Source organism: Oryzias latipes, chromosome 11 (genome assembly GCF_053564925.1).
Source record: "Oryzias latipes strain Hd-rR chromosome 11, Olatipes_Hd-rR_3.1".
NCBI classification, from domain to species: domain Eukaryota; kingdom Metazoa; phylum Chordata; class Actinopteri; order Beloniformes; family Adrianichthyidae; genus Oryzias; species Oryzias latipes.
In genome coordinates this window covers 645889-658563 of record NC_136247.1, presented here as the reverse complement: position 1 = coordinate 658563, position 12675 = coordinate 645889, and the positions used below count along the sequence as shown (strand labels likewise).

At 42.6% G+C, this 12675-nt stretch overlaps 1 protein-coding gene across 1 annotated transcript; it reads left to right on the top strand.

Annotated features, from left to right (window-relative positions):
* The first annotated feature begins 3297 nt into the window (after positions 1-3297).
* On the top strand, positions 3298-12675 carry srd5a1 (steroid-5-alpha-reductase, alpha polypeptide 1 (3-oxo-5 alpha-steroid delta 4-dehydrogenase alpha 1)). The gene is made up of 5 exons (XM_011481375.4): positions 3298-3711; positions 4303-4469; positions 11361-11462; positions 12220-12370; positions 12452-12675. The coding sequence occupies exons 1-5, from the start codon at positions 3404-3406 to the stop codon at positions 12516-12518; spliced, it is 795 nt and encodes a 264-aa protein (XP_011479677.3). The 5' UTR covers positions 3298-3403; the 3' UTR covers positions 12519-12675.

Sequence of the window (12675 nt, the reverse complement as noted above, 5' to 3'; positions counted from 1 at the left end):
TCATATACAAACCAAGTTGGGGTGAACAAACGTTATAAATGTACATACATAAAAAAACAAAACATTTTTTAAAAAATAGGCAAAGTCGAGGCAAAAAACAATTCAAAATAACAATAATTTTGATACATTTTGATAAATTACTGTAATTTTCTTGTTTTTGTTTGGAATGCAATTAAGACACTTATAATAACCAGAAAAATAATAATAATAATAATAGAAATACTTAACAAAGGGCATGTATTTTCCCATTTACATAAATGAATGAAATGTTTACACAAAATAATAACATTAATGACAGGAATCAGAAATTCCTGAGCCCAGATTTTCCATAAAGAAAAGAACATCAAGTAAAGAAAAAAGGGAATATTTAAAACTTTGAGTGATACCCATTGTGAATATCAGTCCAAAATATTTTTTTCTGGTTGCAATTGTAAAAGAGATGTTCTAACATTTCAGTTTCAGATGAACAGAATATGCATGGTTCCGAATTTGAATCTTTTATGTAAAAAATCTCCAACAGGTTAAATTTTAGATATTATTTTAAAATGTGTTTCTTTCATTATGGTGAAAGTGGGTATTTTGTGTATATATTGTTTATACTAAAGTTGCAGAACCTTTTTTTTGTCCATCAGGGTGGCTTCTAGGTCGCGTCTATTGTTTATACTAAAGTTGCAGAACCTTTTTTTTGTAAAGGTTACTAATTACTAATTACTAATTTATTCATGCATTTTTTATCTTTTTGGAAAAAAATCATTATTGCATTGTATTGTAGTATGTTATGAACAAGATTAAGTAAAGGTATGGGAACTGCTTTACAGACTTTGGCTACGTTCACACTGCAGGGCTTAATGCTCAATCCGATTTTTTGAAAAAAATCGATTTTTTGCAAGGCTGTTCACATTTCCAATTACATGTGAACTTTTGTGATCTCCTGTGTGACCGTGAAATGACCCAGAAGTGACCCGCATGCGCAGAAGAAAACTCAACGGTGAACGTCGTCAATCGTTGTTTGTGGAAGTAGCTAACGTTAACAATGGATGTCAACAACAGTGTTGCCAACAGCGGACCCCTTTTTGCATTAATACATTTATTTTCACAAAGGAGCCAGCACAATTACAATTACAAGAAGAAAATTAAAAAGGAGGATAGCAAGGTTTTTGGCCATGGCGTTTTGTGGAGCAGTGTTAGCCAAGTCGGTACAGAGAAACGTATGGGTGCGGAGTCGCAGCCAGCAGTGGTGGGATACTGATGTGAGGAGCCAGGATTGTCTGTACCCACGCTCGGCCATTTAGCTGGAAATGTTTTCAAAAACCGCCCGGTTGCGATAAGAGTCCTGGAGTTTGGCCTGAATAGAGCTGTCACCCCAAATATGAATCCAATCGGTGACCTCGCTTCCCTTCCACTGACTGGTCTCAGCAGCATCGTCCACCATGGTTGATGTTTGTGTTCTCGTTCCCGCCTACTTCAACGCAGAATGATGACGTTTGTAGCGTATCGATGACGTACGGGTCGGATTCATGTGGCCGGGCCGTTCGGACGGAGGTCCCATTTCAAAAGATCGGATGCGTATCGGACTCAGGACCACATACTCAAGTGGTCTGGGTCGCATTTGAAAAGATGGGATCTGTATGGTTCAGATTGTCATGAAAAGATCAGATACAGGTCACATAGGGGCAAAAAATCTGAATTGGGTCGTTTCAGCCTGCAGTGTGAACGTAGCCTTAGTTATTACAGTTATTAGAATCCTTAAATTTGTATTTAGTTACAAACTCATTGTATGATAACAGCATTCAATCAGTACACAGCAAGTCATAGACAAAACACACACCATTATCATACCATTCAGACATAAACAAGGATTTCTTGTTTACAGTTATAAATCTGTTGTTCCATAAAACAGTGTTGTGAGGGGAGAAGTTATGGGTGAAAAGCATCTTCCCAAATCCAAAGGCTTGCTTGTAAAAGTTTGATAGTTTCATTGGTCTTTTTGATGGATTATAATCACATTTGAACAAAAACTCCAGTCCCCCGACCTTCTCGAAGAGTTTGTTTGGGATATGATACCACATAAAATAAGCCTGGGAAATGCCGTCTTTTAACCATTTCATTCTAAACGCTACAATTTGTGATTCAACGTCTTAAGCTTTTAAGCCACCATTTTTATAATCTCTGACCAATTGTGATTTCCGTTGATAGTGGGTCTTATTTTTCCAAATAAGAAATAATAGAATTAGACTTGATGGTTTTGGGGGATGTATATAATGAGTAGCAGGGATACACAAGTCTTGAAAAACCTTCCGCTTTGGATAATAGAATGCGGCCAAAATTGATAAGCCACATCCCAACCATTGATTTAATGTTTTCTATACTGTTTTTAGTCTGGGAGTAATATCTACACTTTCTCTGTCATTACGGGTTTTTGTTAGTATTAGACCAAAATATTTCACTTCACTTTTTGCAGGTATGTTTTCAATATTACTTTGATTGCAGGTATGTATAGGTAAGATTTCACATTTTTTGAGATTTACCGTAAGGCCAGATGCTCTTGAAAAGGAAGGGATTTTATTGACCACATTTTTATTTTTTTTAAATAAAGCTGTGTCATCAGCATATTGACTAATTTTAAACTCCCTGTCCAAAATGTTAATACCCTCAAAATTTGGAGAATATTTAAGAAATAAATTAAATATATTACTCGACAGTTATGTCGAGTAATATAATCTCTGTTTTTTCTTTAATACAAAATGTATCTGGCAGTAGCCATACCTTTTTCCAATTGATATCATTTCAAAGATTGTTCCAATTCAAATCGGCGCTCGTATCCCCCACTCTCTCCCACTCTCCCTTTTATCCTCTTCAAACCCCCCACCCCTCACACTTTTCCCTTCTACCTCCCCACACACACTAAATGTGACAAATACATTAAAAAATAATAAAAAACAAAAAGGGGTTTATACAAATTTACACTCTGGTTTTCCGAAGATATATAACCTCTTTTTGTAAAAGTAAAAGATGTCCAACACACAATCTGTGTCAACATCTGTTTGGTCAGTTGTTGGACGGAGCAAGTTTAAAAAAAAATAAAATAAAAGATTGTTCCAAAATATTTTTATTTTAAGTGTAGTGTTTCTTTTTTCACTTAAAGCTTTATTATATATTTTTTGTTGCATTTTTTTTCATTGAAAACTTTGATGACGTCATGACGTCATGTAGAAACTGTGAGATTTGATTGGTGAATAAAACGTCTACAAATCTCATTGGCCGAAGTCCCGGACGTCTGCGGGATTTGATTGGTTCCTTTTCAGTGTCATGTTTACAGAACAGTGTTACCTGCCACTCGCTAAATGTCTCCGGTTTCTCGCCTTTTTCTTTGTCATTTTGTGCGTTTGTAGCTTTTGCTGCAATGACGTCATTCCTTCGTGTGATCTCATCGGAGGAAGAGGAGCTGTACTTGCTGGACTGCATGGCTTATCTCATGCTTTTCATGGCCGTCTGCACTTTAGTTAGTTTGCGGTTTGAAAACGTCCCTTATGGCCGTTACGCCTCCAGCAAATATGGTTTCCCGGTGAACGTGAAGCTCGCCTGGTGCGTTCAGGAGCTGCCGTCCCTCCTGATCCCGTTATATCTGACGGTCTCAGCGACCTCCGTCAAAACCTCCGTCCTGCCAAACCAGCTCCTCATCGCCATGTTCGTGTGTCACTACATCCAGAGGTGAGGAAGGACCTCAAATGAACACACCTTTGTTCTTTTACTGTTGAATATTCTGAACATCTTGTACTTAAAGCACCCAAGCTGTACAAAAGAAGGAATAAATGACAGTTTTAAAGATGTGGAATGTTGTTTACTTCTTGATACAACTCGAGGAAATCTAAACAACAAACAGAAGGAAGGAAACAACATGAAAACATAGTAAACTCTCATTTCAGCTCCAGTTAGTGTGAATAGTTCTAGTTTCATATTCTTTGTATTTTTGAAAAGAATATCACATGACAAAGTTAGGGAAAGTTTATGTAAGAAAAGTTTAAAGTGTAAGTTTCTAAAGGTCTTGTATTTGTTTGTAGAGTGCAGGTGAGGAAGCTTCAAAACTGGCATCATTGTTAAATACTTTCAGAAAGAACACTCTGGCAATACCACAAAATCTAGAGTAGACGATTTCAGAATAGTTAAAACACTCTAAGCAAACTTGATTGGGTCCAGGTTTGGCCATGGCTGAAGGGACTGAGTCGTGAGTGTGTGTGTGTGTCTGTGTCTGTGTGTGTGTGGACGTCAGCGTGAATGCCTTTTCTTCTCCTTCCTCTGCAGAGCCATCATTTATCCCTTTCTGATCCGGGGTGGGAAAGGGACGCCGTTTGTGTCCTTCGCCTTGGCCTTGCTTTTCTGCTTGTATAACGGCTACATGCAGGTCAGATATCTGAGCCATTATGCCGACTATCGTCCGCACTGGGTCACACATCCACTCTTCATCCTTGGTAAGAGTTCTCTGCCTTCCCTGATAGATAAACTTCAAAACTCACAGCTGTGTTTTGACATTTCATGATAATGGTGCATATTGTTATTGGAGTGTCTGATCCTCTGGGAGAAAATTAGAGATGCCTCGGTCTGCTTGACCGGTGGTCAAACAGCCCCCCAGCTACCAGCTATCCCCAACCTACCCCCTTCCTCATAACATCTCTTATGAGGGTGACTAAGGGGGGGGGTCTGCCTGAGTTGCACCTTGGGGGGTGGGGGGTGGGGGGGGGGGCTACTTGGCAGTGGTCCCCTTCCCATGGTTAGATAGAAAGATAGATGACTTTATTAATCCCATGTAGGGGAAATTTCATTTATCTGTGGCAGCAAAAACTACATTCTGAAATAATCGATATAATATTCATTCATTCATTCATTTTCTTAACCGCTTTTTCCCTTTCGGGGTCACGGGGCTACGGGAGCCTATCCCGGCCACTTGTGGGCGAAGGCAGGGGACAACGTGGACAGGTCGCCAGTCTGTCGATATAATATAACATCTAAAAAGGAGTCATATAAAATTATTAAAAATTATGATTAAAATTATTAATAAAATGATATGTGTAATAAATAAATAAATAAATAAATATTAAAAAATTTATACAGCTGCAAAAGTCTAAAAAAAACATGTAAAAACTTTTTTTTTTCAAATACAGAAATAATAAAGTACAAACAACCGTTCAGGAACAAAAAAATGAAAACAGCAACAACTGCAACAAAAGTATATTAATAAATGAGTGAAAGAAAGAAAAACACCCGAGGGTCTGTGGAGTGTCACTGTAACACGGTGTTGTACAGTCTGATGGCTGTGGGGGGGGATGACCTGTGGTAGCTTCTTCTTGCACTGTGGGGGCAACAGTCTGGGCCTGAAGGAGCTGGTCAGCGCCTCTACAGTTTGGTGCAGGGGGTGGGAGGGGTTATCCATGATGGATGTCAGCTTAGCTAACATCTTCCTGTCCGCCACCTCCTCCATGGACTCCAGTGAGCAGCCCAGGACAGAGCCGGCCTTCCTAACCAGTTTGTTAAGTCTCCTCATGTCTCTGCCTGCACTGCCCCCCGCCCAGCACACAACTCCATAAAGGATCACTGAGGCCCCCACAGTGTCATAAAAGGTCCTCAGCAGCTGTCTGCACACGCCGAACGACCTCAGTCTCCTCAGCAGGTGAAGGTGACTCTGACCCCTCCTGTACAGAGCATCCGTGTTATTGGACCAGTCCAGTCTGTTGTTCAGGTGAACACCCAGATATTTAAATGTGTCCACGACCTCAATGTCTGAACCCTGGATGTTCACCGGTGACTGTGATGGTGAGGACCTCCTGAAGTCCAGGATCAGCTCCTTTGTCTTGCTGGTGTTAAGCAGCAGGTGGTTAACTTCACACCAGCTAACAAAGTCAGTGATGACCCCCCTGTACTCCTGCTCATCCCCCCCTGATACACAGCCCACAATGGCACTGTCATCTGAGAACTTCTGCAGATGACAGTGGTGGAGTCGTGGATGAAGTCTGATGTGTACAGGGTAAATAGGAATGGGGAGAGCACAGTCCCTTGAGGTGCCCCCGTGCTGCAGACCCCCACATCAGACACACAGTCACGCAGCCTCACAAACTGTGGCCTGTCTGTGAGGTAGTTGATGGTCCAGGCAGTGAGATGTTGGTCCACACGTACAACCTCCAGCTTCCTCCTCAGCAGTGATGGCTGGATGGTGTTGAAAACACTGGAGAAATAAAAAAACATGACTCTCACAGTGCTCCCAGGGGGAGAGGGGGGTGCATGCAAGTCCCCAGAAATCAGGATCAGGGCCTGCAGGTGTTGTGTCTGCAGCTGGGACACGGTGCTGTGCACGCGCTCACAAGTGACAGCAGCGTCAGCTGACGGAGGGACGTACACAGTCACCACCAGCACATGGGAGAACTCCCGTGGGACGTAGTACGGCCGAACGCTGACTGCCGCCAGTTCAATGTCCTTGCTGCAGTGCTGTTCTTTCACAGTGATGTGGTTCGAGGCCGGAACCGAGGCCGGTTCTAAAAGTTGAGTTGGTTGTTGCAAAATACAAAAACCACAAATAAGGTGGAAGAAAATGTTAAAAAACGCAAAGTCAGGAACACAAAAGGGTAGAGCTGCCCAGATATGCTGCCACACACGCGGCGCCATGGTAACGGAACCGTATCCGTTATTCCATATATTCCATACGGTTGGACCCCCTCGGTTTTATTTGCACCTTTGACATGTGGGCCCTTGGTAAGGGGGTGCTTGGACATCACTGCTAGCAAGCAGCAGATGTCCTCTTAGCACCTGTTACGCCCCTGTCTAGGAGTTTGTAAACGGGAGTAACATAAAGGTAAGAAGAGAAACTAAATTCAACAATGACTCGAAAAACCCTCACCAGACCCAGACTGAAATTAAGCTGGGAATTTATTTACAATGACAACTCAAAAACATAAAAAAGTAACCAACCCAAATGACCAGGATCAATAAACTCTAACTATAGCCGCGGTTACATGGGCAGAATATCTTGATCGGATCAATGGTCGGGTTAAAATTCACCCGTGCACATGGGCACAGAAAACCTTTTTCCGATTAGAACAAACGTTCCCATGGCTCACGCTTTCGTTCGGAATGAATAATCTGGGCATGCGCACTGTGCAGTAGTGTAAAATCACCCGGATGCGGAACTAGATCCCGTTGTAAACAAACCGCTGCCACAGAGAGACAGCATGTGCTGCAGCTCCGTAATACGAGACGACCTTTCAAACGTGCTTTTATTAATGTCATGAATATTATGAAGCGCCTGTTCGCTCATCGTTATATTTAATCTGTGTGGTCAGTGCTGTTTTGTGAATGAAACAGCTGGAAGAAGGCTGAGGACAGGCTAACACGGGCTAACAACGTTAGCCTTGATGGACACGAGAATCCAGGACCGTGCGACAAACGCAGCAATCTGCATATTAGCGCACATAAATGTCTGGAAATAACAGCAGCCTTTATTTTGTCGGGACACAACTGGAAACACAAATCCACGTGAAACCCCGCGACATTTATTTCTGCTCTGATTTCTGCTCTGAAAAGTTCACACAGACCGCCCCAACCAAAGCCACTCTGAGCTAGCGGCCGGAGCTCAGTCTGTTCGAACACCGTTCCTCCTGAGTCCTGCAGCCGCTAACCCAGAGCGGCGGCGCAGCTCGCAGTCTGGATTCTCCCACACATAAAAAAACGCACACGTAACAAAGCATCCTCCCCCCTCGGACACAAAATTATTAATCCAGCTCCTCTGTTCACTCGGGTGCCAGTGGACCGAGTGAGCGTCGGGGGGTACGAAGCGCCCCTTCCCCCCATTCCCTTCGTAAGGGGTGTAAGAGAGGGGAGAGCCAGCGGGGCGAGAGCGGAGCGGCGCTTTTCACGGGGCGTCCGCAGAGCTGGACGGTCCTGTATGAGCTTTCTCACAGCCAAACACCGTCTATGCGTGACGTAAACCAGAGCAGTAGTGACACACGATCGGAATGACCGTTTACATGCTCCACGATCGGATAAACGATCGGTATAACCCACCTATCTCGATCGGAAAGAAATTCTGATCCGAATGAGTCTGATCGGGGCAGAGTATTCCGAACGGGGCGTTTACATGACACATTTTCTTTCCGATCAGACGTTCATTCCGATTACTTTTGCCCATGTAAACGCGGCGAATGTTTGTTCTAATGCTCTGCTGCTGCAAGCTGGAGGGGGAGGGGCTTCAACAGATGAGGTGGCAGTTTTTAAAACTGCCGCTGGGAAGTCCTCAGCCAATCAGGTGGTCCGGACACAGTGGAATCTAATTGGCACTATAGAGGAGGGAAAAGAAAAGGAAAGACAGACCCTCCCAAAAGAAAACATACAGAAAAACATTCCAAACATACAAACAAAACAATAGTACGGCCACAGCCATAACACCCCCCAACCTAAGAGAAAACTTCTGCCCCCCCAGAAGCCATCGCTTAGGCTGAGTGGATGCTGCGCGAAAGAGCATCCGCTACCAAATTCTCAGCTCCCTTTTTGTGTTTAATATCAATATTGAAATCCTGAACCATCAGTGACCATCTCATTAGTCTCTGGTTCGAGTTTTGCATCCTGTTCAAAAAAACTAGAGGGTTGTGGTCAGTGTAAACTGTAATCGGATGGGAATTAGAACCAATGTAAACTTAAAAGTGCTGGAGTGCCGGCAACAAAGAAAGAGCTTCTTTCTCAATTGTACTGTACGGTATTTGATGAATGATAAACTTCTTTGAAAAATAACAAAGGGGATGCTCAACACCACGTTCATCTTCCTGCAGCAGAACTGCCCCAGCACCACAATCACTGGCATCGACTTCTAACTTGAAGGGACGCTCAAAATCAGGAGCAGCCAGGACAGGGGCACTGCAAAGAAGAGCTTTGACAGAGTTAAATGCATTCTGGCATTCAGGTGAGATTTAGGACACTAGTCTGGCTTGTTACGGGAGCCACAACATCTGCAAAGTTACTGCAGAAACCTCTGTAGTACCCCGCCATTCCTAAGAAACGTCAGAGTTCTTTGTGGTTTTGAGAAGCTGGAAAATCGAGGATAGCCTGAACTTTTGCAGTCTGAGGACGAATTTGACCCTGACCTACTTCTTTCCCCAAGTAGGTTACAGTAGCTTTACCAAAATCACATTTGGCTAAGTTCAAGGTGAGTGAAGCTCTACTTAGCTGTTCAAAAACACCAGTCAAATGTTTTAAATGTTCTTTCCAGGTTAAGTCTGGTTTTGTGATTTGATTCACCTTTCTGAAATCTGTGCAAAATCGAACGGTTTTGTCAGGCTTGGGTACAAGCAGACAGGGAGAACTCCAGGAACTGGAACTAGTTATAGCTAATCTGTTCTTCAACAGGTATTTAACTTCCTGTTGGAGCAGTGCACGTTTGGTGGGGTTAACATGATAGGCATGTTGTTTGATCGGAAAATGTTCACCAACATCAATGTCATGGGATATTGCAGAAGTACGGGACGGATTATCTGAAAAAAGAGAGATGTGGTTATGGATTAGTCTGAAAATGTCCTCCTGTGCAGACTTACTTAGGTGACTTAGGTAAGATGCTATCCCCCAATTTTAACTGCACCTTAGACATTTAGGGCCCCTTGGTGGGGAGGGTGAGGGGACGTCACTGTGAGTAATCAGGAGATGTCCCCTCAGTGCCCTACCCGCCAATTTTAACTGGAACCCTTAGTACACACACCCTTTGAGCCCCGCCTCGGTCTGCACACTGCAGCCAGTGGTAATGCATTTATTTTGATGAGCTGTCAGCAAACTAGTCAGTGTGAAACCTACGCCTATTTTGATTAAGTCAGAGCTGATATTCTGATGATGATAAATGTTTTTAGATCAGTGAAAATAAATAGTTTCCTGCGGCACACCTGACCATCTCTCACAGCACACTGGTTGAAAAACACTGCTCTATAGCTTGGCCGTGGTTTACAGGAAAAGGAAGAAAACATTTCAAAACATGTTTTCTGTGGACTTTGGAGGCAACACTAGACCAGTGTTTTTCAACCTTTTCTGAGCCACGGCACACTTTAACCTTAAAAAAAATCCCGCGGCACACCAGAATCCAAAAATTAAAAAAAAAGGAGAAACTCATAGTCTGTATTGATCTACAGCCCCTGCACAATCTCACATGCATTTTTGAGATAACTGTTACAGAAAAAGCTGGAAACTGCAGCTGTTTTTTTTTCTAAAAGATGCAACAAAAGTTAAGTTAGAAGATTTAAAAACAGTTTGTGTGTTCGTTAGTTTCAAGACGTTTAACAACAGATCTCCTTTTGCGCTGTCACTCTCACAACCCAATGCATCATGGGAAATGTAGTGCATAAAACGGCCGAAGATCGGTTTTCGGAGCTTCATTGTTTTGTTCACTTGTTCCACGGTCTGATACCGGATTCTGTGGAAAGCTACACCGCTAAAGACGAGCTTTAGCTGGTATTTCTGTTAGAACTGAGCGACTTTACGAGCTAAATCGGGACAAGGAAGTGAAGACTTTAAACACTTCTGATTGGTCAGACCGATGACATGTGATTAAGCTCCCCAAGAATGATTGGTGGAGACAGTTAAAGGGACGGGACTTTTCCAAAATACAGCCGAAGGTGCAGCTGAATCGCGGTACGTCATTCTTATCAAAATGTCTTTAATAAAATAAAATAAACGCAAAGAAAAGGTATTTTACGATCTTTTATATTCCTAACTCCTCAGTGTTTTATCAGGGCCTGTTTGGATGAACAAAGAGCTAAAATCCTGGAGATGGTAATTGTTTTTAGATCAGTTAATGAGGGCAATTTCCCACGGCACACTTGGCCATCTCCCACGGCACACTAGTGTGCCGCGGCACACTGGTTGAAAAACACTGCACTAGACTACCTCAGAGTCTGTTTGTCACAGATGTGGGATCCAGTCCAATCATTTTGGGGCAAATTTTGACTGTGGGTTAGGAATATAGGGCTTTGCCTCCAGAACATTTCTATATGGACAACTAGATGCATCCAATACGACTTTAGGGTCAGTCTCCACACCCTCTTTGGTAACGGATTCAGTTTAGCCACACTATGGCTCTTTTGTTCATAACCTCACTGTCAGCAGTCAAGACAGCATCAGAACAAAAACCCCTATCTACTGAAAGACGTACTTTACGTTTGATTTGATACTCATAACCTGTCGGAGTGGAACAGCCATCTGAAGCCGTCTCTGATGCTTTCAGAAGAAAAGCTCAAGTGTTGTTCAGAAAAGTCTGAAATGTGTTTGTTATTCTTTTCAGGAAGTTTAATGTCATGTCTTGGGTTTATTGCTAAGACCAGAGCATCTTTGTTTGTGTACAGGGTCTGTTCTGTGGCTGGTCGGCTGGCTGTTGAACTTGCATTCTGACCACATCCTGAGAAACCTGAGAAAGCCTGGTGAGACTGGTTACAAGATCCCCAGAGGTACAGTTTAGCACTTGTCTTCATTCTCTTTTCAGAAATGTTGTGCAGAAAAGCTCAGGCTTGTCGTATTTTTGGAACTTCTGATCATTTTAGTTTCAAAACCACAAAAGTTTGGCTTAAAAAAGCAAATGACATCAAACAGTCTCATGGGTTTAGGCAGCTCTACCATTCACATCCGTTTCTGCCTGCTAGCTATTTCAAATGTTGCTTAGTGTTTTTCTGAGTTGTGTATTTTGTGGAAAAAAAAAGGTTTTTAGAGGCAGCATCCCACAAATCTGTGGTTCCCAGCGATTAACTGAACCATTTTCAGGCTAAATCACATTCTGTTTGTGGAGCAGAGACTTGAGAACTGGTTTCATGTAACTTCTGGGACTTTGGGAGAACCACTTCAGGGTTGGAACGGACTCGTGATTTAGACCTGGTCTTTTAGTGATTTCTTTGTCTGATCGGCTCTGTTCTATACTGTCGCATCGAACGTCAGGTTTGAATTTAGAGCCTTGAAACCTCATCTTTGTGGTCCTCTTTTCTTGATTAGTTTTTATGTATAGAGACAATCTGTAGTGTCAACAGGTTAAACAAACTGTTAATGGTAGTCCCAAGAATGACCCAGTGAACTTCCACTGAAGGTGTAAAATGTTTTTCTGAAGGACAAACACAGCAGTGATGTTGAGAACAGAGAGTAAAGAATCTTCCATCTCCACGTGAGAGATGATGATGAAAAGTAAACAAGTGTTTGACAGTTTCCTTCACACCATAGGAGGGATGTTCGAGTACATTTCTGGGGCCAACTTCTTAGGAGAAATAACAGAGTGGGTGGGCTTCGCTCTGGCTGGATGCTCTGTTCAGAGCGCAGCTTTTGCCGTCTTCACCACAGTGGTCCTCACCAGTAGAGCAGTGGCTCACCACAAGTAAGAATGTCAACTCTCTCTCTCAGCCATAAAAGGTTTGGAAATAGCCTGTAAAATGTCTGTCAATGCTCCTTCTTTCAGATGGTACCTATCCAAATTTGAAGACTATCCTAAAAACAGGAAGGCCCTGATCCCTTTTCTGATGTGAAAACCCCAGTGATGGCCTGGAGGTGGGAGGAGGCACTGACTTATGCTTGCTCTTTAACTTTATTTAAAGACCCATTCCAATCCTGTTTTTGGTGTTTTTAACATGTTCTTGTAGAATTTTTCACAGAATGGAGAAATAAAATAATTTAACATAAAAA